Below are 23,768 nucleotides of genomic sequence, written 5' to 3' on the forward strand. Positions count from 1 at the left end.
AAACATTGTAACAAAAACAAAACAGAAAATTGGCCAAAACTAAATATATATTTTTTAACTTAACCTAAAAATTAAGATGACAAAAAGAAAACACTGTTTCCATTTGAACGAAGCTTTCAAAAACCAGCAATTTTTTTTCCCCGTCAGACTACGATTTTTCAATAAATGATTCCACAGCAAGATGTTTTTATCTCGATGCGGCGCAGACAAGCTTTGAAAAAACCAGCACGTTGCTTCCATTATGAGATTTGGATTTGGAATAACGAACTTCAGTGCGCAAAAGACACGATATGTGAACAGGCCCTTACACGGCTTATGCGCATTGCAAGTTGTGGAGAGAGGCAGGGGCGTACAATTTAGTAGGGACTAGTAGGGACGTGTCCCTACCGTTATACAGTGACACTGATATACTGTATCACTAGCAATAATTTGGATCAAAACTTAAAATATATTTATATTTGGATGTCCCCGTCCTCATTAATTTCAAAATCAAACCTACGCCACTGGGAGAGACACTACAAAGTTTTTGTTTTAAGTCGGCAGCTGCACAATTCAGCAATGCTAAAAACAGCGTATAAAGTAGCCTAAAATGATGCGAGACAATGTTATAGGCCGAGTCATTTGTTTGTTCCAGTTCATTTGACAAGGAGTCATTAAGTTCGGTTTGTCCAATTTTCACCAAAATTGCACCAGATCATCTCCAGGCAGTGCCGACAAAAAGTTTTAGAAATCAAGTTTATTCGTTAAACCGTTTTCGATAAATGCACGAACAAATTTTACGTAGCGCTTGCAAAAACAGTCATAAGGCTGTATGTCCGCAACGCTTGATTGTATTCAGACCAATCTGGGTACATGTCATGACAAGCATGACCAGAGGCTACATGCTGCGTTTCGGCGCAGTGCCACCTACTGGTCCGGACATATGAAAAATGGTTATTTTTGCTCATAACTTCTACAGTTCTTCCAAAAATCTCGTTAGATTCAGGGCATCATGCCGAGTCGACTGATATCCAATTTTGGCCATTTTTGCTTTTGGCCATTTTGAATTATGTGCTAAAATACTGTATTTTTTAAACACATGAACGAATTGTTACGAAAATCGATATGGGTCATCAGTACGATGCCCCGAAGGAGCTTGAGAAGTTTCAAAACAGCGCCACCTAGTGGTTAAATTTATTTTTCAAATGCTTATAACTCAGGCTGTGGTTGACTTATTTTCACGCGAGTCTGTGGTTGACTTATTTTCACGCGAGTCATTTCATTAGACTCCTGAATCCTGAAGATTTGGAGGGTTTTGGCATATGGTTTGTGCAGCGTTGTAATTTAGCGCTTAAAAACATTGGTTGGCTTAAAAACAAAAGACATGGGTGCCAAATTTAGAGAGACTGGTATTGTCAATTTTTCATTTTTTATATTAAAAAATTTGCTGGGTACCAAAGCACCAGTACTTTTGAAATCACCAATAAAACGTAAATGTTGTATTGTGTGTGTGGAAGTAAAATATTTACCAAAATGTTCTCATTACATCATTGTTTTTCCATGTTTCTCATAGGCCTTTCTGGACTTTTTGATGCTGGGCTCCACCACGCAAGTCCATCAGGCCCAGATCCATCGGTTATGAACCTTATATCTGCACTAGAGTCCCGGGGTCCACAGCCGCCTCCCTCTGCCTCATCCCTCCTATCACAGTTTCGCACTCCATCATGGCAGACTGGTAAGCTGAGCTTACTGAGTTAAATGGGGTTTGCATGGGTGGTTCTTTTATTTGAATAATGTACAACAAACTGAAATAACATATTTGATAAAAATTACATCAAGAATGCACAGTCACTGTTCTGATAATCTCAACTCATTAAGAGCAGTTGTCCAGCACTGTCATCGCTGTTGCTATAGCAACAATTAAAACATATTAATTTGCTCTCTTGTAATAACTTGTAATTTTCTTGGCCTTAGCTTTTATCCTTTCTTTGTGTCTTTTCTCCACATTTTAGCCATGCACACACCTGCCCCTGCAGAGCTCTTCATCTCTGGTGCTCTTCCTGGATCTGGATCCTTTCCATCCTCTTCTGCTTTGTCTGCCTATCAACACCCAGCGTCATTCTCAGGGCGCTCTTTCCCTGGTGTGTCCTTACAGGATGCGCCCACTTTCAGTCCTACCTCCAATGGCCTCCTGTCACCCCACGACCCTTTACTCCACATCAAGACGCCTTCTCAGTCGAGCCTGGGCTTTGACCGCCTGTTGTCATCACAGGGTGCAGCTGCGGCTTACCGTGGAAGTCACGATCCCTCTGTGAGTGGGGTCACATCTGCTCAAGCCTCCTCTGCAGCCTCAGTTTCTGCCCGCCATATACAGTCTCATCAGTTCAACTTGTTGTCCTCTCAACTGCAAGACCAGTCCTCCCAATTGTACAGTGCCTCTGTGTTTTCCTCTACCCCTGCTCCACCTCAGCCATCATCCCAAGAGCGGACAGTATCAAGACAAGACAGTGTAATTAAACACTACCAACGTCCCTCTCCGGCACAAGCCCCCCCATCCACCCCTCACCCCCTGCAGCACTACCTTAGCTGTGGGGTATCAGGATATCAGCAAGCCAGTCACACTCGCCATGCTGGCCTCTCGTGCAGTCCTTTAGGTGAACACAGTCCCTCCTCAGACCATAAACCCTCTCCCAGGACTGAACAGTACAGACCAATAATCCAACCTTCTTATGGGTCCTCATCATCCACATCCTCTGGTGGGACTGGAAAGGGGACAAAGAGCAGCTCCAGCAGTGGCTACTCCTCTTCTGGATCTGCGTCCTCTTCCAGAACCCCCCACACACCACCCTCTGCCTCTTCTGCTTCCTCCTCATCTTCATCCTCTTCCTCTTCCACTGCGTCTGCTAGTGCTCGTCAGTCAAATTCCATTCCAACCTCCACTTCTGCCTCCGCATCCTCTCGGCAACAACCGCCAGCTCAGACTGTACCTCCTCCACCCCAGTCACATTCCCAACCTTCCCAGAGCTCCTCTAACTCCACCCAGCAAACCCTTCCCAAGTCGTGCCTCTCGGGTTATGGATCCCCAGTGGCTCCAGTCAAGTCATCGAGTGGTCTAACTGGCCAGACCCCTCCTCAACCTCAGCCTCAGTCTTTCTCTCCAAATCAGCCTCCCCCATCACACCTTTCCCAGTCATATGGGGGATTCAGTTCTCCACAGACTCATGATCTTCCTTCAGCCAGGACCTCTGGAGTTGCTAAAGGATATGGGAATTTGGGAAGTCAATCGTTTTCAGCAGATTCAGTATATGGGACTGATTCAGGTTATGGGTCTCTGCCACCATCCCTAGGAGGGGCTGGAAGTCCATCAATGGGTTATGGTGCATCGGGACACTCTCCTGCCCTTCTACGGTCAGGAGCAAGTGGTGGAACAACTGGTGGTAGTAGTAGTGGAAGCAGCACAGGAACTGGAGGCAGTGGTAGCGTGGGAGGTGGGGGAAGTGGTGGTGGATCTTACCACATCCCTGATTCCAGCCCATCTCCATCTGGCAATTCTGGAATCATCCGCCCTGGTCTGCATTCTCCTGCACCTTCACGACCTGCTCAGTCGCCTGTTGGAGCTGGATCCAACAAATATTTATCGTCTGTTCTCTCACCTTCGTTTTTGCCTTCCCCACAAGGGTACCAAGACACAAGAGGACCTCGATCACAACCCTACCACTCATCTGTTCCTCCTAAAACAAAGTCTGATAACAGCATACTTGGGGTAACAGAGTCTAGGCCACAACAGGATGATGATGTTGATGATGATTTCCTCATCCAACACCTTCTTCAAGCCCAGAGTCCTACTCCTCAGGCATCACATCATCATACTCCTCAAAGCCATCATTCCTCACAGCCCACCCAGCAGCCCCCAGTCCTTCCAGCTCAGGATGAAAATAAGGGGCTTGATTATGAGATGAGTAAAAGCTCAGAAGAGAGGTACCACCTCCAAAGTGTTATTCGAACACATAGTGCCACCTCCAATGCTGCCGCCACTGGCACCGGGAGTGGAGCTGGACTGGACAGTCAATTGGAGATGTCCTTAAAGAAACAGCACCAACAACAGCATCAGCAGCAGCATAAACAACAACATCAACAACAGCCACAGCAGAAGAGCAACAGAACTGTAAGTGACGGAGGACGAGGGAGTTCAGAACAAACACATTCCCATCCTCACCATCATCATGATTCTATGGGATCAGTGGTGCACTACGGACGGGGTGACCCGTATTCCCAACACTCCATTCCTCAACACTCCACCTCCCACCATCAACACACTCCACATACACCAACGCACCCACACCTACACTCTCACCCACACATGGATCTTCAGAAAAAGCCTCAAGATTCAGGAGATATGGCTTACATGCGCAAGACACCCGATGTGCAGCAACATCACCATCAGCATCAACAGACACATCAACAGCAAACTCAACATCATCAGTCGCATTCACAACATCAACAACAACCACAGCAGCAACAGCATCATTCTCAGTCACAGTCACTTATGGACTCGCCCACTGACCAGTCTCGCCAACCGTCTCATTTGCTGCAGTCTGTGCTGTCCCATACTCGCAGCAAAATAGACCCTCAGCAACAGCAGCATTCTGTAAGCCAGCAGGCGCTAATGGAAGCCACTGGGGGAGTTGTGTCATCAGAGACCCATTCCCAGTCTCAGACATCCCAGCTCCAACTCCAGCTTCAATCCCAAGCTTTGGAAGCAGCTGGTCACTATGGTCATGGTACTCAGCAGCAAGACCAGAGCCGTCCTAAGTCTAACACAGTGTCTTCACTAGACATGCTAGAGCATTCCCTCTCTCGGACATCTAGCCAAGAGGGGGCAATGGTGGATGAGAGGACTGGGGGTGAAGGAAGCAGGGGGAATTCTGGGGCAGCAACAGCAGGAAATGTAGAAAGGCGCCAGTCACAGGAACAGCAAAGACTTTCATCTCACCACCCAACGCAGCGCCATGCCTCGGAGTTACACTCGTATCTTCCTGAGCCAGACATGAGTTTATCAACAACCTCACATGGACACCACCTATCCCACCATCACCACCAACAGCAACAAGCATCACAAGGTCCTCAACATCCTAACTCCCACCATCAACACCCTCACCCCTCCCATACTAATCAACAGAGCCACCATCATCTTCCTCCACAGGCCTCCTCTGCAGCTTCTCAGCAACAAGAGCAGTCTCACCCCTCTCACGCCTCCCAGATTCCTCAAGCTCAACTTGACCATCAAGGAGAGCCTCACTTTGACACCAGAAATCCAGCCGCAAAATCGAATCAAAACCAAAATCAAAGCCAACAGAGCCAGAGGTTTGTTCCTTTAACATCCATCTGCTTCCCCGATTCTCTTCTCCCAGATGAGGACCGCTCGTTCTTTCCTGGAATGGAGGATATGTTCTGCCCAGAGGAATACAAATCCAGTTGCTCGGGAGGAACTGGGCAGGGTCAAGATGGGGTTGCATCTGGCCAAACAGTGCAGGAAGGAATGGAAGGAATTAAAACCACACCTGGAGGAGGAGACAATACAGGTCCAAGTTATGATATGCTTGGCCATCACAGTGACCAGGGGTATGGGCAGTATTGCCATGATCTTTCAGAAACTGATAATGGACCCATGCATTTAGATCTCGACTCATTGAAGACTCATGAGCTCCCATCTACTGTCAACACAGAGCAGCTTGGACTAATCCAATCTCAGCCAGCCAGCCTTGGAATGGGGACAACTGGAACTGTCGGGGAAGGATCTGGTGCCAAAATAGGAAGTACTGGGGGATCTGGGTCTGGATCCGGGGGTCTTACCTCCCCGATTTTCTGTTCCTCTCGCCCAAAGAAGCTTCTGAAATCCAGTTCCTTCCATCTGTTGAAGGAGAGACCTGATCCAAACTCCTTGCCCAAGAAGAGCTATGCACAGGAGTATGAATTTGAGGATGATGAGGATAAGGCTGACGTCCCAGCTGACATTCGCCTCAACAGCCGAAGTCGACTTCCTGATCTGATACCAGACCTTGTGTCCAGTTGTCGCAAATCAAGTGGAGTGGGAGGGGGAACTTTAAGCCCTTTAATGGGTGATCTAGATTTTGGATACTCATCCCTTGGTCCCCCTCCTCAGTTGTTGCCACAGGATGGACCGAAGAAAAGAGGCAGGAAGCCCACAAAACCCAAACGAGATGGACCTCCGAGGCCACGTGGACGACCACGTATACGCCCATTGCCAGAACCTCACCACTCTAGGGGTATGATGGGAGACTATGGAACAGGATATGTTCCTGAAAGAGGCAGAGGAAGAGGAAGAGGCAGAGGCAGAGGTAGACGGGATGAATCCATTATGGACATGGAGATTGCCAATAAAGATCCAAATCAGATGTATCAGCAGCACATGCAACAGCAAATGCATCACCAATCACAACAGCAGACACAGCATCAGGAGCCAATCAAACCCATCAAGGTGAGCTGTGAAAAATTGAAGAAGCTGCTGTTACAATTTATGATATACTGTCTAAAATGAACCTTTGGTAGTCATTACAGATGAATAAATATATTAGTTATCAGAAAAAAAATTGTAAAACATTGGATATTTAATTTTGTATATTCATTTGATCAATTTCCAGGACATTTTCTATAACGTCTTATTCTTCCTCTTTTAGATTAAACTTCCTATTGGAAGCATGTCATCTTCTGATGCCTTGTTACGGACAGACTCCTTATCAGGCACTGATCCGGCTCTCTCAGATGGTTCCCTTGGTTCCGCTCCTTCTTTGGGATTAAGCCCTGGGACTCCCGGAGTGCCTGACATGAACAGACCTCAAGACAAAAAGTCCAAATCTCAAGAGGTACGCAATTTTTATTTTTTATTTATAAACAAATGAACAAAAAATTATAAGGAACACCAGGTTGGTTCTGCCTACGTAGGGCTGCACAATTTGGCCCAAAAATGTTGTGCTTGTATATCAGTATGACTAATAATAATAATTATGATTATGATTAAGGTTTATATGCTGGTAGACTTGATAAACCGGTAGAGATTTTGGACTACCATTACTCTCATATCACGTGACGTTGTGCTGCTCGGTTATGAAAGCTTACAGTTTGCATGCGTTTGTTTAACAATGCTTTTTAAAAACAGATGATTTTAAACCGTTGAAGCGGAATAAATAGCTAAAGACAGCTCATTTCAGTATGTGCGTGAACTGTCTGAGAGACAAGATCCGTGAGAAGTTTTTAAACGCTTAAATTGGCTTGAACGGTTAAATACACATACCTATGTGTAAAAAAGAGAAAACACAAAAGTATAATGGATCCGTGCAGTCGGTCTTAAAGTCCCCGTGAACCGGAAGTTGCAAACAAATTTTCTCCAGTGTTGTGACGTATTTCCGAGAGAAACGAAATACTAAATGAGACAAAATGGTGGGCGTGGATTTTTTTTTTCCAACTAGCACCTGATTGGATCTAGAAAAGTAGGTGTAACAGTAATAATTATAAAACTAATTTTATTTTGCTATTACTGCTGCAACCTTAACCAGCTCACTAACCCATGAGTGCCACAATCAAAAATGCTCCACCTCGCCGTCTCTCCTTTCACACACTGTCAATGCAAACACACAGGCAGCCTGTCTACTGTCAGTTGGAGGGGCATGGTTATGGATGTTAAGCAGACGCCCAAACCGTCAAACATGCGTCATCAGGGAAGGTCCTCCAATGGGAGGGGAATTTTCAGATTTTGATTAAAGAATACGAAGCCAAAAAAAATGTTTGTGTGGATTGACCTGCATGGATGAATTTTGTTCACCACAAAACGATCAATTTAGGCAAACAAAGTATGGTCAATTTTGAATTCATAGGGACTTTAAAAGTATCAGCATCCATTTTTTTTGCCCTGCTGTCAAAAACAAAACAAAAAAGAAAGCATTTCTCACTGCTCTTGAATGTAACTGTAATAAGAGTAACTGTAAGAAGAATGTATGTAACTATGGTGTGATATACATTGTTAACGTAAAATAAAATACGTTTTTTTTATGATTTTGGTCATATTGCCCACCCCTAATTATGATTATTATTAATTATTTTTACTGTTATTATTACTAAATAGAAATATTTAAAAAAAATAAAAATTATTACTATTGTAATAACGCTATTTAGTTTATAAAAAAATTAAAACCACGATATTTAAATATAATAATATAATTAGAATTTACATTTAGTCATTTTTATCCAAAGTGACTTACATCTGAGAATAATAATATTATTTGACAAAATACACATTATTTTATGTGAAAACTGCTGGGTGTCCTGTAGACATGCAGGCGGCCTATAGGAATAAATCAACAGAAATTAACATTTCGGTACACTATTCTGGAGGGGGGGAAAAAACATAATCATAATTGTTTACTTATAATTTCATATATTTCATTTATATATTTTTTCACATTGGTTAAAGGCACTAAATAAATATAAATAAATATTTTGATTAATCATGCAGCCCTAGAATGTAGTGTAGATTCCACAGTAGTGTGTGTGAACAAATTTTTACATTTTAATCTAACCACAAATTTTGTCCCTTCATATTTAGTTGGAAGATAAAGAGTCGGAGAAGACTGGCTTTGTCGCCTCATTTCTAGATTTTCTCAAGTCTGGAAAAAGGCCATCTGGAATGTCAACGGGCTCAGCTGACAGCGGCGGAAATGAAGATTCATCTCCTGGGAAAAGTGGAGGCATTCGCCCACTATCCCCTCAACCACCACCCCCGCCAGCCGCTGCGGCTGTATCTGGATATGGAGATGGGGAAAGTGATGGGGGACTGTCTTTGGGTGGCTGTCCTAGCCCATGCAAGCGCTTGGATGAAGAGCTGAAAAGGAACCTCGAGACTTTGCCCTCCTTCTCATCCGACGAGGAGGACTCCGTTGGAAAGAACCAGGACCTGCAAAAGAGCATCTCCTCCGCAATCTCTGCTTTGTATGACACTCCACAAATCAGCTCAATGCAGCCTTCTTCACTTCCTCCACCCCCTCCTCCACCTCCTCCTGAACAACTGACACCAACACAGCAGCCACCAGCCCTCAGCCCTCAGCCACCGATGCATACACACGCCCATACCCACTCGATTGAGCCTGCAAGATTGCAAAAAGAAGAGCAGGAGGAAGAAGTGGAAGAAAAAGAGAAGGATGTAGATGAGGTCGTGGAGCAAGACCAGGAAGAGAAAGAGAAAGTCCCAGACATGGAGCTGCCGAGTGTCCCAAAATTTCAAGGTGAGGCTCATTTTTGGGGTTAAGCAGCTTAGAAAACACCTGCTTTGTTAAACTAGGGCATTATTAAGACACAGTTGGACACTTCTTTGCTGTTGTAGGTGGTTGAAAATTTACGAGTACCCTTCTCTCTTGCAGACTCTCCTCAAGAAGCCATTGAAGCCCAAGCTCCCCCTTCTCTCCCACCAGTGTCCCCATCATCCCCTGCTCCCTCATCCGCCTCCTCGCCATCACCTCTTCCTCCCCTCCCCCTTCCGTCTCCCTCTCCTCCACAGGAGGACAGTCCTTCTGCCGCCCAGAAATCTCCACCACAAGAGCCCTCGCCTCCACCCAGTCCTGTGGCCTCCACTGTTCCTGTCCTCTCTCCTCCTCCTCCTCCTGCAGAGCCCACTCTATCCTCTAGCCCACCTTCTCCCAGTCCTCCTCCCGTACAGGAGTCCATAGCAGAGCCCGCCTCCCCTGAAGAGCCAGCTGTGCCTCAAATTCTGCCGTTGCACTTGGCACAGAAACAGAGCGGTGCTGCCATTGTTGGAGAGACTGATGAGGATGAGAGTGAGAGTGGAGGCGAGGGTATTTTCAGAGAGAGGGATGAGTTTGTGGTGCGGATTGAGGACATCAAGTGTCTGAAGGTACGGGAATCTTTTTCTGACTATATATGTATTAGGGGTGCACGATTCAGAAAATGTCACGATTCGATTCGATACCGATTTTTTTGTCTCGAGATTCGATTTAAAATCGATTTTCGATTCAAAAACGATTCTCGATTCAAAAAACGATTCGCAGGTCTACATAAATGTAGTTTACTTTTTCCTATGTGATTGATTGCAGTAGACATAATTTAAAAGAAAAGTTTGATATTACTTTATATGTCTTCATACAAAAATAAAAACTTTTGCAACTAAAAAGTGCGAAGTGCCAAGCTTTGGCCAGCTTTTAAATACATTTAATTCAAGTTTAAAATAAAACTTAAATAAAAAGCTTTTACATTTAGCTTTAAAGTGCTGTAGTCAGATCAAACAAACAATCATGCTAAATGTGGTTAAAGCAGTAGGCCTACTTCAGCTACCAGGTTGACTGTTGAAAAGTGAACTCGACTGGGCACATTGAACTTCCTAAAAATATATACTAATTTCATAGAACCCTTGTGAAAATATTTTAAATAGATTTAAAAAAGCCACCGCTACTGGTAACATCTATGGTTAGATTGATTTGTTTAGATCCAGTGAAGTCGTTCATATGCAGAGCATTCATTTAGTTCGCTATTAAATAAGAGACCTGTTGTTTTTGAAATCAAGCTGAGCGGTCGTGTCCGCTGCAATCAGTGTCATGGATATACAGTGTTCTCTGTGGCTCGCGCAGTCTTCTCTCGGACGCGCGCTTCAATCTATCGCCGTTGTGGAGACTCCGGTGAAATCACAAAATAAAATGCACACAAACGTGATGAACATATTCGGTTTCGATGAGAGAGAGAAAAAACTATACGAGTGCGGTTTAGAACCCGTAACCTCTGACACGCTTGGCAAAAGATCTACAGAACTCAAACATAAGATCTGCGGATCGATGCATTTATTTACGGGTTGAGCAGAGTGGCTGCACAGTTTGACCAGCGGGCGGCAAGAACTTGCAATAACTATTTATCAGACCGGCCCTCGCAGCCTCGAAACCATAGAAACACTACCGGACCACCGGTAAAAGTCCCGACTTACCCGATTGCCACTCCGCCCCTGCACGCCATTAAAAAATATAGCCTATGAATCGATTTTTGGAATTCTATGAATCGATTCTGAATCGGTAAAGATTGAATCGCGATTCAAATGTGAATCGATTTTTTTGCACACCCCTAATATGTATAATGCAGATTTGCAGAAATATAATGTGACACGGTAGGTAGGTTTCATTTTGTGATAATCTCATCTCTCACCAGTTGGCCCTGCAGACGGGACGAGAGCCCCCTCCAATTTGGCGTGTACAGAAAGCTTTGCTGCAGAAGTTTTCTCCTGAGATTAAGGATGGACAGAGACAGTTTTGTGCCACTAGTAATGTGAGTCATGACCCAAAGCAGCACACCTTTTTTCAGCCATTTCTATTTTAACTACATCTGATTATGATTCTTATTTATTGGTGCTGTTTACCATGGCACTGTTACTTGTATTTAGCCAGGGTTTTTAGAAATATCAGTCTTTCTATTTTTATCTGATAAAACAGGCTAAATAATCCAATTCAAGTATCATAACAATACTTTAAAGCTACACTGTGTGACTCTTTTAGTTTATTCTTAGCTAAAAACACTTAGTTCTTTCAAAAATATATGTCCTCGTTAATTAATATTTACTTCGTTCAAGTTATAAAGTATTCTCGTGAGTGTATAATGTGCCATTGAAAATACTAATGTCGGTCGCCATGTTGCCCCTCCGTCTTGAAAGTACATTAGCCAAAGAGGGACATACCCGTTAATTCAAGCTTCGCCTTTCGCGTTTACGTTTGAGTTAACACTCATGGACGAGGTCGAACTGGAATCCATGTTAATCTTGGACTAGATTGGCCACCGTAGGAGTTAAAAAGAAATCGGAATTGAGAGGAAGAGAAACTAACATTCATTGGATGGTCATATACCTTTTCACCGCTAGATGGGGGTAAAAATCACACAGTGTAGCTTTAAACTACTACTCAAACTCATGACAACCATTCAGAACAACTTCGAATTGTGTCAGTATGTAGAATTGTGTCTTCACTTAATTGTGTTTCTGTTTTCATCAGAAATTGTAAAAATCAATGTAAGGGAAAGTAATAATAATTATTATAATTAATAATACAGTATGCATAATTGCATTTTGAATAGTACAATATTTATAAATGATCAGCACATTAAGTAATGGTTGAATCTGTTTGGTTTTTGACATTTGTATAATTTGCATTTGCACTATGTTTCTAAATTTTGTCTGTTCTTTTGTTCTTCTCCCTAATTTCTCAATTTCTTCCTAGTATCTTGGTTTTTTTGGGGATGCTAAAAAGCGCTACCAGCGGCTGTATGTGAAGTTTCTGGAAAACATAAACAAAAAAGACTACGTGAGGGTCTGTTCCTGTAAGCCTTGGCACAGACCTACTGTCAACCTGAGGTATGTTGACCCCGTTATCTGTCTTACTGCCCTGTCCAAGTCAATGACCTCACAGGCAACATGTGAGTGTGAAGGCATCTCCTAAGGAAACTTGTTTCAGATAGAGTACTCTGAAATAATGATCTAGAAGAGATTCAAATAAGCTTTATTCATATTGAGTGATTTAACTCCTTTAAGCTAATCCTTCAACACTAGTATTTACATTTTCACCAGTTCTTTAAGCGCACTCACAGGATTGTGAGATATCACAGACGCATACTAGACAAATATCTCATAAGATGAAGACATGTTAGTTGACAGGAAACATTACATTTGCATGTGCCTTGTTGCATATTTCAGATTTTGTACACATCATATATGTCAGTATGAAAGTTGTAGTGTTAAAGGAGTAGTTCACTTTAAAAAAAAAAAAAAAACTTTTGCTGATAATTTACTCACCACCATGACATCCAAGATGTCCATGACATTCTTTCTTCAGTCGAAAAGAAATTAAGGTTTTTGATGAAAACATTCCAGGAATTTTCTCCATATAATGGATTTTACAGGTAACTAAATGGTTCAAGGTCCAAAAGACAGTTTCAGTACAAACTGCAAACTGTTCAAAATGGCTTTAAACGATTCCAGGTGATGAATAAGGGTCTTATCAAGCGAAATGATGAAAAAAAAAAAACAAAGTTTAAGTTTTATAAGCTCAAATGCTTGCCTTGCTCTGTTCTGTGATGCGCGTTCGTGACTTTCCTGTTCAGACTCATTTGGTGTCATTTGGTTCATTCAATGAGCGAATTGAACAAATTGACTCGGAAAAAGATTCATTCATTTTGATAAACGAGTTTGAACAGGAGAGTCACGAACACGCACAGGACAGAGCAAAGCGAGCATTTGAGCTTATAAAACTTAAACTCTGTTTGATAAGACCCTTATTCATCGTCTGGAATCGTTTAAAGCCTTTTGAACAGTTTGCACTGAAACTGTCTTTCGGACCTTGAACCGTTTGGTTCCCATTGAAGTCCATTATATGGAGAAAAATGCTGAAATGTTTTCATCAAAAACCTTAATTTCTTTTCGACTGAAGAAAGAAGGACATGGACATCTTGAACGACATGGGGGTGAGTAAATTATCAGCAAAAGTTGTTTTTTTTAAAGTGAACTACTCCTTTAAGGGCAGTTTACAAAAGGACAATAACTATAAAGTTTTAATTCTATGAGAAGAGAAAAGTCCACACTGCTATAACAATAACACAGTGGAACAATACCATTGAGATGACCTTTAGAAGGATTTTTAATCTAGCTGATGAGCTATAAAATTATTGCTAGCCAAAATCCACACGAGCTACAGACGCCATCACTGCAGTGAATGCTTAATTAACAAAACATTATTGTATGTTGGTATGGATGCTAATATAGTTTTAACAGCCCTTTAGAGTTGCATTATTTACTAGGGTAGAGTATTTGACATGTTGACCTGCTTAATAGAGCCAGACCGATATATATCGGCCGGCCGATATTAGGCATTTTCCATAATATCGGTATCGGCAGTTATAATGACCGATAAATGAATATTTAAAAAATAAAATAAATACGGACGAAACACGCTTCAGTCATCTCTCCTTGGCCTGTTATATTGAAAATGTATGTTTTACAATTTGCAGTATGACGTTATCCATTGCTAAATTATGGCTCATCATAGACTAGCTAACCACAAAGCAAGCTAATGCCACTATCATCAGTGGAAGATCGCTAACGTTAACATTAATGAGCATGGAAACCACAATGAACTTTGTTCAACGTGTGTGAAATCCAACGACTCGTAAGTGTACGTTACAGACTGTCGTTCTGTAATGGATTTAGAATCGCTAAATAGTAGGTTTTAGAAGGCAGGCAGCAACTGATGATTATAAGGCAATGTAGGGACTAATTATTATTTTATTTATCAGAACTTTAATATATTTTGATGTTCCTCTGTTCTGTTGTGACAATAAAAGAAACAAGTTTCTTTTTAAAATGCTTTATCATATTATTTTAGTTAAAACTCCTAAATAACTACAAATAACTATGTTGGGGAAATCTGTTAATGTTTTGTTGCACGTTTCTGAAAAAAAAAAAGATAAAAAATATCGGCCGATATATCGGATTTTAAAACCCCAAAATATTTGTATCGGTATCGGCCTTCAAAATCCTTTATCGGTCGGGCTCTACTGCTTAATAATGGTGTCATAATGGTCTAGATCACAACAGATCATTTCAATGTGGCATATTTTTGCAACCATCCTGTTGTTTTTTTTAATTTGCTATTTAGGAGGCAGTCTCAACCAGTCCCGAAGTTAGCCCCGCCCCCCAATAACCAGCCTCCCTTAGAAAGAGCTGAGAAAGACAGAGAGAAGATAAAAGAACCACGCGAAAGTAAAGAGAAAAACAACATTCGGCCAAAAGAACTGCGGGACAGAGAAAAATTGCTTAAAACCAGGGAAGAAAAGAAAGAGAAAGAAAAAGAGAAAAAAGCTTCACCTCCGCCGCCTTCGAAACCTGAGAAACGGGCAGCGTTGACGGAACGAGGGAAGGTGAAGGATGAGAAGAAGAGCGCTGGACAGGAGAGGAAGACTGAACGCTCTGCTAAGCCTCAGCCAGCAAAGCCTCCGCCCAAGAAGCGCAGGAAGTGGCTGAAGGAAACGCCCTCGTCATCAGAATCAGACTCCTCAGCAAGCGAGGATGAAAGTGAGTGTACTTTTAACACATGTATGGCAGGTATTAGCCCAAATGTGACACATTAACAGTTACAATTAGTGGTGCACGATATATCGGCTGCCGATATAATATCGGCCGATTTGGTCAATTTTTTACACATCGGTATCGTTCCGATGTCAAAATAGGGCCGATGTGAACAGGCCGATGATCATCCCCGTGTATTTGACGTGCGTGTAGGTGTGAGTGTGGGGGCGGGGGTGTTTGTTTTTGCACGCGTATTAAAAGCGCAAGTGCGTTTAAATATCAAGCCACGAAGACTGGAACTGGTGAGCTGTTTTCTGCCAGCCTTCCTAATGCATATTTTTGTCCCGCCAAAGCCATATTTTACCGGTAAGTGATGTAGATGAGTGACTGCTGCGCTTGTTTAACTGAGGGAACAGGAGAGAGTGAAAGCACCGGTCGCGCGCCGTCTTCAAAATGTCTTGCTCTCTCTCTCTCTCTCTCCCTCCCTCCCGCATGTTTATGAATTGAGTTGACTGAATATGTTTGAGAATACACGACGGTAAAAGGTCGGAAGACCGAAGTTTTTTTCTTCTGAACTACTGGTTGTGAATTGTGAAACCACACTTTCAATAAACCAAAAAAATCTATCTGTTGATGAAATGTTTTCTGTGTCGACTGTCGAGACCATAGACTGTAAAAATAGGTTGAGACAAATCTCGTGCGATCGATGTCCTAAACTGCCTGGATAATCACACAACGTGTGCCGTGGTTCCGTTAATGACACATCCGATTCGCGAACTAATGACTCCTTGAACCGATTCACTTTAATGAATGGTTAAAACAACTGATCTGTCCAACACTGAGCTCAAGAGACATAAATCGGAAACACTTTACAATAAGGTTTCATTTATTAAAGTGCACATTAAATGTACACTTTAATAAATGGAACCTTATTGTAAAGTGTAAGGTTAATAGATTAATAGAATGTTAGCAAATTTTGTTAACATTCTATTAATATTAGTTTATATACAGATTTACTCCATGACAAAACTACCCCAGTCATTCTAGAATGATTCATTCTTTCCAAATAGAGCAATTCAAGTAATCTGGTGAAATTGTTTTTATATCACAATATATATCGCAGAAAAATAAAATATCACAATGTCATTTTTTACCAATATCGTGCAGCCCTAATCCTCGCTATGTGTTTTCTATACAGGGATATCGACATCGGTAAATATCGGTATCGGCCATAACAGCAATGTTAATATCGGTTATCGATATCGGCCACAAATTTTCACATCGGTGCATCACTAGTTACAATCTTTTTATTTATCTGCACACAAAATTTGGGATAAATGTCATATTGCGGTATAACAATGTATCGTTACACCCCTATTATTAAAACTATATCGTACATAAAAAATAATTTCCTATTACAGTTAAACATTATTTAGAAAAGAACATGACGATTTTTTGGCAAATTTGCAAAATAAAGATTTTTAAATGTAAAGAAATGTGACCTAGAATAGGAGGCAATGTGCAGTTATGATAGTGTGTTGGCATGTCTCCGTCCAGCAGTGTCAATAAAAGCTGGCCTGAACACACGTGGGATGCGTGAGATGTACCGGAGCTACGTGGAGATGCTGGTCAGTACGGCACTCGACCCGGACATGATTCAGGCTCTAGAGGACACAGAAGGTACATGAATATGATTACCTCCCAGAAAAACGGCTGTGCTGTCGTTTTCAAAGCATGAGATGAGATTCACCCTTCTCCTTATGTTATTGGCTGTTTCAGATGAGCTATATCTTCCTCCAATGCGCAAGATCGACAGCCTTCTCGGTGAGCAGAAGAGGAAGCTTTTGAAAAGAGTCAATATGAACTCCCAGCACCAGGTAAGTCACCTTTGTGTTTGTGCTGTCTTGATTCTTTTATTTGATCACTTCAGTCTTTCATGTCCCTTAGCAACAGGCATCGTCAAGGACATTCACCAGTTTTTTTCCAAGGACTTCCTACAATAGGTTTTTCTCAAATTACTTTTTATTTCTCACATTCTTTTCATCCTTTATAGAATATTAACAGGATGTAATATAAAAAAATAATTCTGACTAAGGATGGAATATAAACTATAGTTAAATGTCTATATAATGTGCTTGTATATTAGTTCCTATAATAACTAGAAAAGTCTGGTAATAACTAGAAAACTCCTAAAATAATAGGATTCTACTGCTAATTCATTATGCTGAATAACTTGCCTTTCAGAAGTTACTGTTTAGAGACTTTATTCCTGTTTTAGTCACTGTTTGCATTTCTTATAATACGTTACTGCTGTATATTCACTAGGGCTGAGACAAACTTCACGATTCGATTCGATTTTGATTCACAAGCTTGCAATTCTATTTGATTTCGATTACGATTCGATTTGATTCAATATTGATTATTTTGGATATCAGTAACAATAAATGGCAATTTTTCTCAAGGGAATCAAATCTCTTAACTAATGCTGTAAACTGTGGGAGTCTAGTTGTAGCCTACTAGGCTTCATTAGCCTAATATGAAGGTAATAATGAACTGTTTTGTAGCTATACAAACACTTAAATTACACTTTTCTTTATTTTTATAATAAGAAGATTATATGAAATATAAACATTTAAATGGTGGCTGTCATAAAAACTTGCCAGATTTATTCAAATATGCATTAAATATTGAAGAACATTAAGATTTTAATGCATATGTATGGTGTATGTATTTAGCAAAATGCGTCTCTCTGGAGTTATTTTTTTCTAGCTGACTAACGAGTTTATGTGGGTTTTCTGAGGTAAATATGACGATGACATTGATTTACAAGCTGATTAACTGATGTCTTTCCACGGTTGAAACCCTGATTGAGCGAATTATAAGTTGTACTCTATCTTTAACACACTTTCAGATGCTCATTCATGTTTATTTCGCGCTGTGACTGGTATTATTAAGCCGGAAGAGAGATCAGCGCTGCTGCTTCTCCAGAGCGATCTCACGCCACAGCGACAAAACGTTATTTATGTTTTTGAATTTCTAAAGAAAATGGACGTAATTTGAAAATCGAGACTTTGTTTCATATCAATAGTAACAAAGGACAAAGATTATTGAGATTTTTTTTTAAATTTTTTTTTTTTTTTTTTTTTGGATGCGCGCAGCCGCGATATAATGTTCCATTCATTCAAATGAAACAGGATGACTAATCGATTCTAATCGAGATTTAAGAATCGATATCGGTTCGTAAAAATCAGAATCGATTAATATCGAGAAATCGATATTAATTACCCAGTCCTAATATTCACAATGGAAGGAGACTCGCATATATACAGTTTTACATTTTATAATTCCAGGAATAAACTCATCTGAAATGCAAAAACGGCACTGTAAAGCGTTGCACTCACCTGGCTCTGCACAGAGTGAGCCCAGAAGCATCTACAGCATGAAATACTATTTTACCTAGGGCAACCTGTGACGTACTGTGATTGGATTTCAATCATCCACGTTGTGTTGCTGTAATTCTGAGTTCTTTGAGGTTAACCGGCTTAAACGCAGGCACAGGGGAATATGAGACTTTAAATACTTTTTCCAAAACATGTATTTGTTTCTTGTGCGTACAAACCACCTCCACATTCTTTTTAAACTTCATGCTCTTTTAAGCACTTTTCCAGGTATTGCAGAACTGACATTTCTAAAAGCTAAATTCAAGTACTTTAAGGAGCTTGTGCAAACCCATCCATTCTTCTCTGAATGTCCCTCCACAGGAAGCCCTTCACACGTTCCCTCAGATCACGGCGGAGCCCATGGACTCGGGCACGGTGAGGGTCAGACTGAGTGGGGAATGCTACAACCGCAAAACCCTGAACCGCATCAAAAAGAGTGTTTCCAAACCACAGGTGAGTCTTTCCCATAGGCGGAGTTTTAAATTCGAGCCAGGGGGGGCAAAAAAAAAACAAAAAAACATGCTAAATAAACACATATTTATTTTTAACCCAAAAAAGAAAAAGAAAAAAAAAAACAGTAAAACAAAACAATAATATTTGATTGCCTTTATTTCATTGTAAACAGCTAGAACTTCGCATAAACAGCCACTTCGCGTCGCATCTTCGTTAGGATCATGAAATGTGGACCACTTTTGCACTGTTAAAATATTATCTTCAACCTTAAAGTTTTCTTTCCTTTTTTCACAACACATTCTGGCAATGAGAATGATTAAAAAAACTAGTTAAAATTTGCATTTATACTTCATGAATCATTGAAAAAAAATTAAAACACGGGATTACCTATTGGTTTTGATGAGGGGGGGGGAAAAACTATACGAGTGCGGATTAGAACCTCGAACCTCCCGAGTCCCGACACGCTAGGCAAAAATTCTACCTTTGGACCATCACTGTACACATGAAAACCGGGCGTATACACTTTATATACTCACGATACTCGGACATTGTGCTCATTTTTATTTATGCAATAAAGGGCGTATATACTTTACATACCCACTATACTCGGACATTGCATGCTCATATTTATTTATGTACACCAGGAAGCTACAGGACATCGTCTTTCAAAACATGACCTACTCGACAGAGAAAAAAAGAATGAATGCGTCATTGTACCCAGAACTTTTGAAAATGCCCGAGTAGCTACTCTGTCCCCAGCACATTTCAAACCGAACTGACGCCCATGATCGCAGAGAAGTTTCTCTCAGAGGTAGATGACACAATCGACCGAGTGAGCGATAACTGTTTAAAGAGATTGGGGTTGGTAGTTTTTTTTTTACAGCTTTTTTAAGAAAATGCGATTACCCGTTTCAGCCACCGCCCCTGCCCCCCCCCCCCCCCCACCCCGCAAACTCCGCGCCTGGTCTTTCCTCCTGATACTGAAATATAAATCTGATTTTGATTATGGGACTGTCAATCTGAGGAAAAATGCATCACAGTTTCAACAAAAATATAGAGCAGCACAACGGTTTTCAACATTGATTATAATAAGAAATGTTTCTTGTGCATTAAATCAGCATATTAGAATGATTATTTCTGAAGAATGACGTGACACTGAAGACTAGAGTAATTCAGCTTTGGATCACAGGAATACATTACGTTTTAAAATAAATTGAAAAAGAAAACTTATTTTAACAGTAATGATATCTCACAATATTCCATTCCAAAGGGAATCTTCTGAACTCCCTGAAACGCCTCGATTGTAGTGTTGAGTTTTCTTCTGGAAACAAACATGTCACAATATTCCTTTTAAATAATTCCCAAGGACATTCCCAAACGCTCTCGAAGCACTTGACCAATCACAACACACTGATCCTTATGATGACTTATCTGAGCACATTGTGCTTTTCGGAAGGAGGGGCTTCATAGAGACAGAAACTTAACGGAGCGTTACTGGCAGACTGGGAAGAGAGGAGCTGCAACAGTGGAGAATATGGGAAAAATAGTGTTCAACATTCAAGCATGAAAACTTCAGGGGTTAAAGTATTCTGGTACTGTGCCGGATCTCTGGCGTGAGAAAAAAAATTGTATTTTCGCGATTAATTTTTGTCCATATAATATTTAACGCAAACGCAGCATCCGTTCTTTCTGTCATCCTTTAGTTAGGGTTGTGACCACGCTCTTATTCACGCAAATGCTTTAAACCAAAAAAGAGAACGCACTGTGAGTGAATGTCCTCCTGACACACACACGCGCATAAAGACACGCGCCAGTATCGAGTTCTCTTTCGCGCCAAATTCGAGTTCTATTTATGCCAAAACGTCAGTTTTGTCCTCACAAGAACAGTCTTAAATGAGTGAAATAAAATCTTAAATGGAAGTGAATAGTAGTGAGAGAATGAGATGCGTGAGATCCTGTCAGCAGCGGCAGATCTTAAAGTGACAGTAGCCGTTAATGAATTAATTCTGTATGTCAGTAAAGTTATCCTAAAGAACTAAGGGAACGGAGAACATTGCCCTGCTCTTGACTAAAGAACACTTGTAGCTTTGATAAGGATTAATCTATATTTCATTTATAATTTATACAGTGCGGACTGTTTTATAATAGGGCTGGGTATTGAGACAAACTTCACAATTCGATTTCGATTCACAAGCTTGCAATTCGATTCGATTACGATTCGATTCAATATTGATAATTTTGGATATCAGTTACAATAAATGGCATTTTTTTCTCAAGGGAATCAAATCTCTTAACTAATGCTGTAAACTGTGGGAGTCTAGATGTAGCCTACTAGGCATCATTAGCCTAATATGAAGGTAATAATGAACTGTTTTGTAGCTATACAAACACTTAAATTACACTTTTATTTATTTTATAATAAGAAGATTAAATGAAATATAAACATTTAAATGGTGGCTGTCATAAAAACTTGCCAGATTTATTCAAATATGCATTAAATATTGAAGAACATTGAGATTATAATGCATATGTAATATGGTGTATATATTTAGCAAAATGCTCCTCTCTGGAGTTATTTTTTCTAGCTGACTAACGAGTTATGTGGGCTTTCTGAGATAAATATGACGATACATGACATTGATTACAAGCTGTTTAACTGTTTAACTTTATTTTTTTTTCCACTTTAACCCCTGAAACATATTCTAGAGCCCAAAAACAAAATCAAGACTTTGTAAAAGGGTGTAATATGGCCTCTATAACACTTTAAATCCATTGGCAGCACAATGTAGAAACTGTAATAGAATCCAGATTCTAACATGTCAGCATCCCTGTCTCCTCCAGGACCTCAAGTTGTCTACAGACACATGTCGAATCTACAGTCTCTACCACTCACTGCATCATTATAAATATCACACCTTCTTACACTGCAAGAAAGAGGTAAGAACTCCATTTCTAGAGTGAACAAACGCAGACACGAACGCACTATTAAAACTCTGGTGTTTTCTTTTAGACGAACACTATAGAGCAGGCTTCAGAAGATCCTGGACAAGAGGAGGTTGTTCAGCAGTGCATGGCCAATCAGAGCTGGCTGGAGACGCTCTTCAACTCCTTCTTAGAGCTGATGGCCCTCAGCACCAAAGCTTGAGAGGGAGGAAATCGAGGAGGCCTCTGTGTACAAAAAGAAGCTGGATTTGTTGTTGCCCTCCTCTTCGCTTTTCCACAAATTCTCTTTTAAACGGCTCTTGGGCAGCGGCGACAGAAGAGGACCGGGCGACGAGCCCAGCCGGCTATAACTCCATTAACTCTTCACAAACGTCACCGAGGCCGCAGACCCGGTGCGGGAGAGCTCAGACGAATGGACATGACTAAACTGAGAGTGCCGACTTTACTGAATTCACTGAATCCCAAGGAAATGGTACCCAGAATATACCATGGAATATACTGTGTGGAGTCTTTATACTTTTTGAATTGACTGATTGACCGCGGGAAATGACTGACAGGAGGAGTACGCTTCGTGTCGACACTAGGAGGAAATCTGTTACTGAATTTTACACGAATAATTTTTTAAGACTATAGCAGTTTTATTCTGGCTTTTTTTTCCTGAAACGAGAGCGAGAGAGAGAGAGAGTGAAGGTTCTGTTTTATAAACGAAAGCGGACATGGGAAGATGCGTGCAACGACATGTGATGACATTCAACGCTTTAGTCTACACGCGTCAAACAAGTGAGCTAAAGTAAAGCATTTTTTATTTATAAAGACGTTTTTAACAGGAGTTCGCAAATACTATTCAAACAAGTAACGCTTCATAACGGTTAAAATAATGTTTGTTCAGATGTTATAAATGGATCTTATTGCCACATTCTGAGCTGTCTTCCTTTTTGCTCATCGAAGGTGGGTAGATACAACGGAAAATGTCTTATCGTTTTTATCTGTTACGGACGAGAAAAGAAAGAACAACTATTTCATGCTACGCAAACGGTATTATTGCAGTGCATTCTACAGAAAAAAAAATCAAATGGAGTTGAAAGTGAGAGTGAAGCATCAGATTGCCATTAGGGAGGGATAATGTATTAGTACTATTTAAAATGGAAATTTGTTTTTATTTGTTTGTCTTTTGTCTGTATTCTGAGTATTATTTTGGAACAATCTAATACTGTGCTTCTTTCAAAAGTAAAGCCTTTGTGTAAATATTGTACAGCTCTTGACAAAAAGCCCCCCGGTTCTTCTGTACATGGACTATCCCTGTATTTGACAAACAAATAAAACCGTCAACAACTACTTTGTCTCAAATAAGATATGCTTTTTTTTCCTCTGGGTTTGCACTTCACTCCAAGTCAGATTTACTTTGTGACGGGAGAATTAATGGAGCCAGATCTGTTTCTCCCTCTCTTTGGCTTCAACCGAACTTTCTTCCCTAAATGTATTAATGCAAAGGTTTGTTCTTTTTCTTGAACTTTTGACCATGACTTCATTACACTTCCCCTTTTTGCTGTTATTGTTTATTATTTCTGTTGCTTTATATTTTATGATCTATTCATCTTCTGTTTAGGCCTCAAAACGGCAGGGTTTTTCCAGCCTGGAACTTTCTAGAAAAGTAGAAATTTCTAGCTTTTTTATGATAGATGGTTAAAATTGTTTTGGAATATTTTCAAAGTATAACCAGAAAGTACAATTGTGACCTACAATTACAACTACTTGGAAAATATGCAGTCAAAAAGTACACTGGCACTGAATTGATATTTATTTTGACCCTAGAAATCTAAAGACATGCTTGCATTCTT

At 40.7% G+C, this 23,768-nt stretch overlaps 1 protein-coding gene across 3 annotated transcripts in view; it reads left to right on the forward strand.

Annotated features, from left to right (window-relative positions):
* Nucleotides 1-23,265, forward strand: part of prr12a (proline rich 12a) — a 28,371-nt gene extending 5,106 nt beyond the window's left edge. For 2 of the 3 annotated variants that reach the window (XM_039660035.2, XM_089121807.1), the window contains 13 exons: nt 1,553-1,714; nt 1,992-6,478; nt 6,678-6,863; nt 8,600-9,275; nt 9,411-9,901; nt 11,197-11,313; nt 12,255-12,388; nt 14,685-15,100; nt 16,652-16,774; nt 16,874-16,971; nt 18,856-18,987; nt 21,829-21,924; nt 21,998-23,265. In XM_039660035.2, coding sequence (XP_039515969.2) covers nt 1,553-1,714; nt 1,992-6,478; nt 6,678-6,863; nt 8,600-9,275; nt 9,411-9,901; nt 11,197-11,313; nt 12,255-12,388; nt 14,685-15,100; nt 16,652-16,774; nt 16,874-16,971; nt 18,856-18,987; nt 21,829-21,924; nt 21,998-22,132 — 7,253 coding nt within the window. In that variant the 3' untranslated portion in view covers nt 22,133-23,265. The remainder of the gene's footprint in view (nt 1-1,552; nt 1,715-1,991; nt 6,479-6,677; nt 6,864-8,599; nt 9,276-9,410; nt 9,902-11,196; nt 11,314-12,254; nt 12,389-14,684; nt 15,101-16,651; nt 16,775-16,873; nt 16,972-18,855; nt 18,988-21,828; nt 21,925-21,997) is intronic. The other variant, XM_089121808.1, reaches the window with a different exon arrangement.
* The last annotated feature ends 503 nt before the right edge of the window (nt 23,266-23,768 follow it).

The sequence above is a fragment of the Pimephales promelas genome, chromosome 17 (assembly GCF_988280905.1).
Source record: "Pimephales promelas chromosome 17, fPimPro1.hap1.1, whole genome shotgun sequence".
NCBI lineage: Eukaryota > Metazoa > Chordata > Actinopteri > Cypriniformes > Leuciscidae > Pimephales > Pimephales promelas.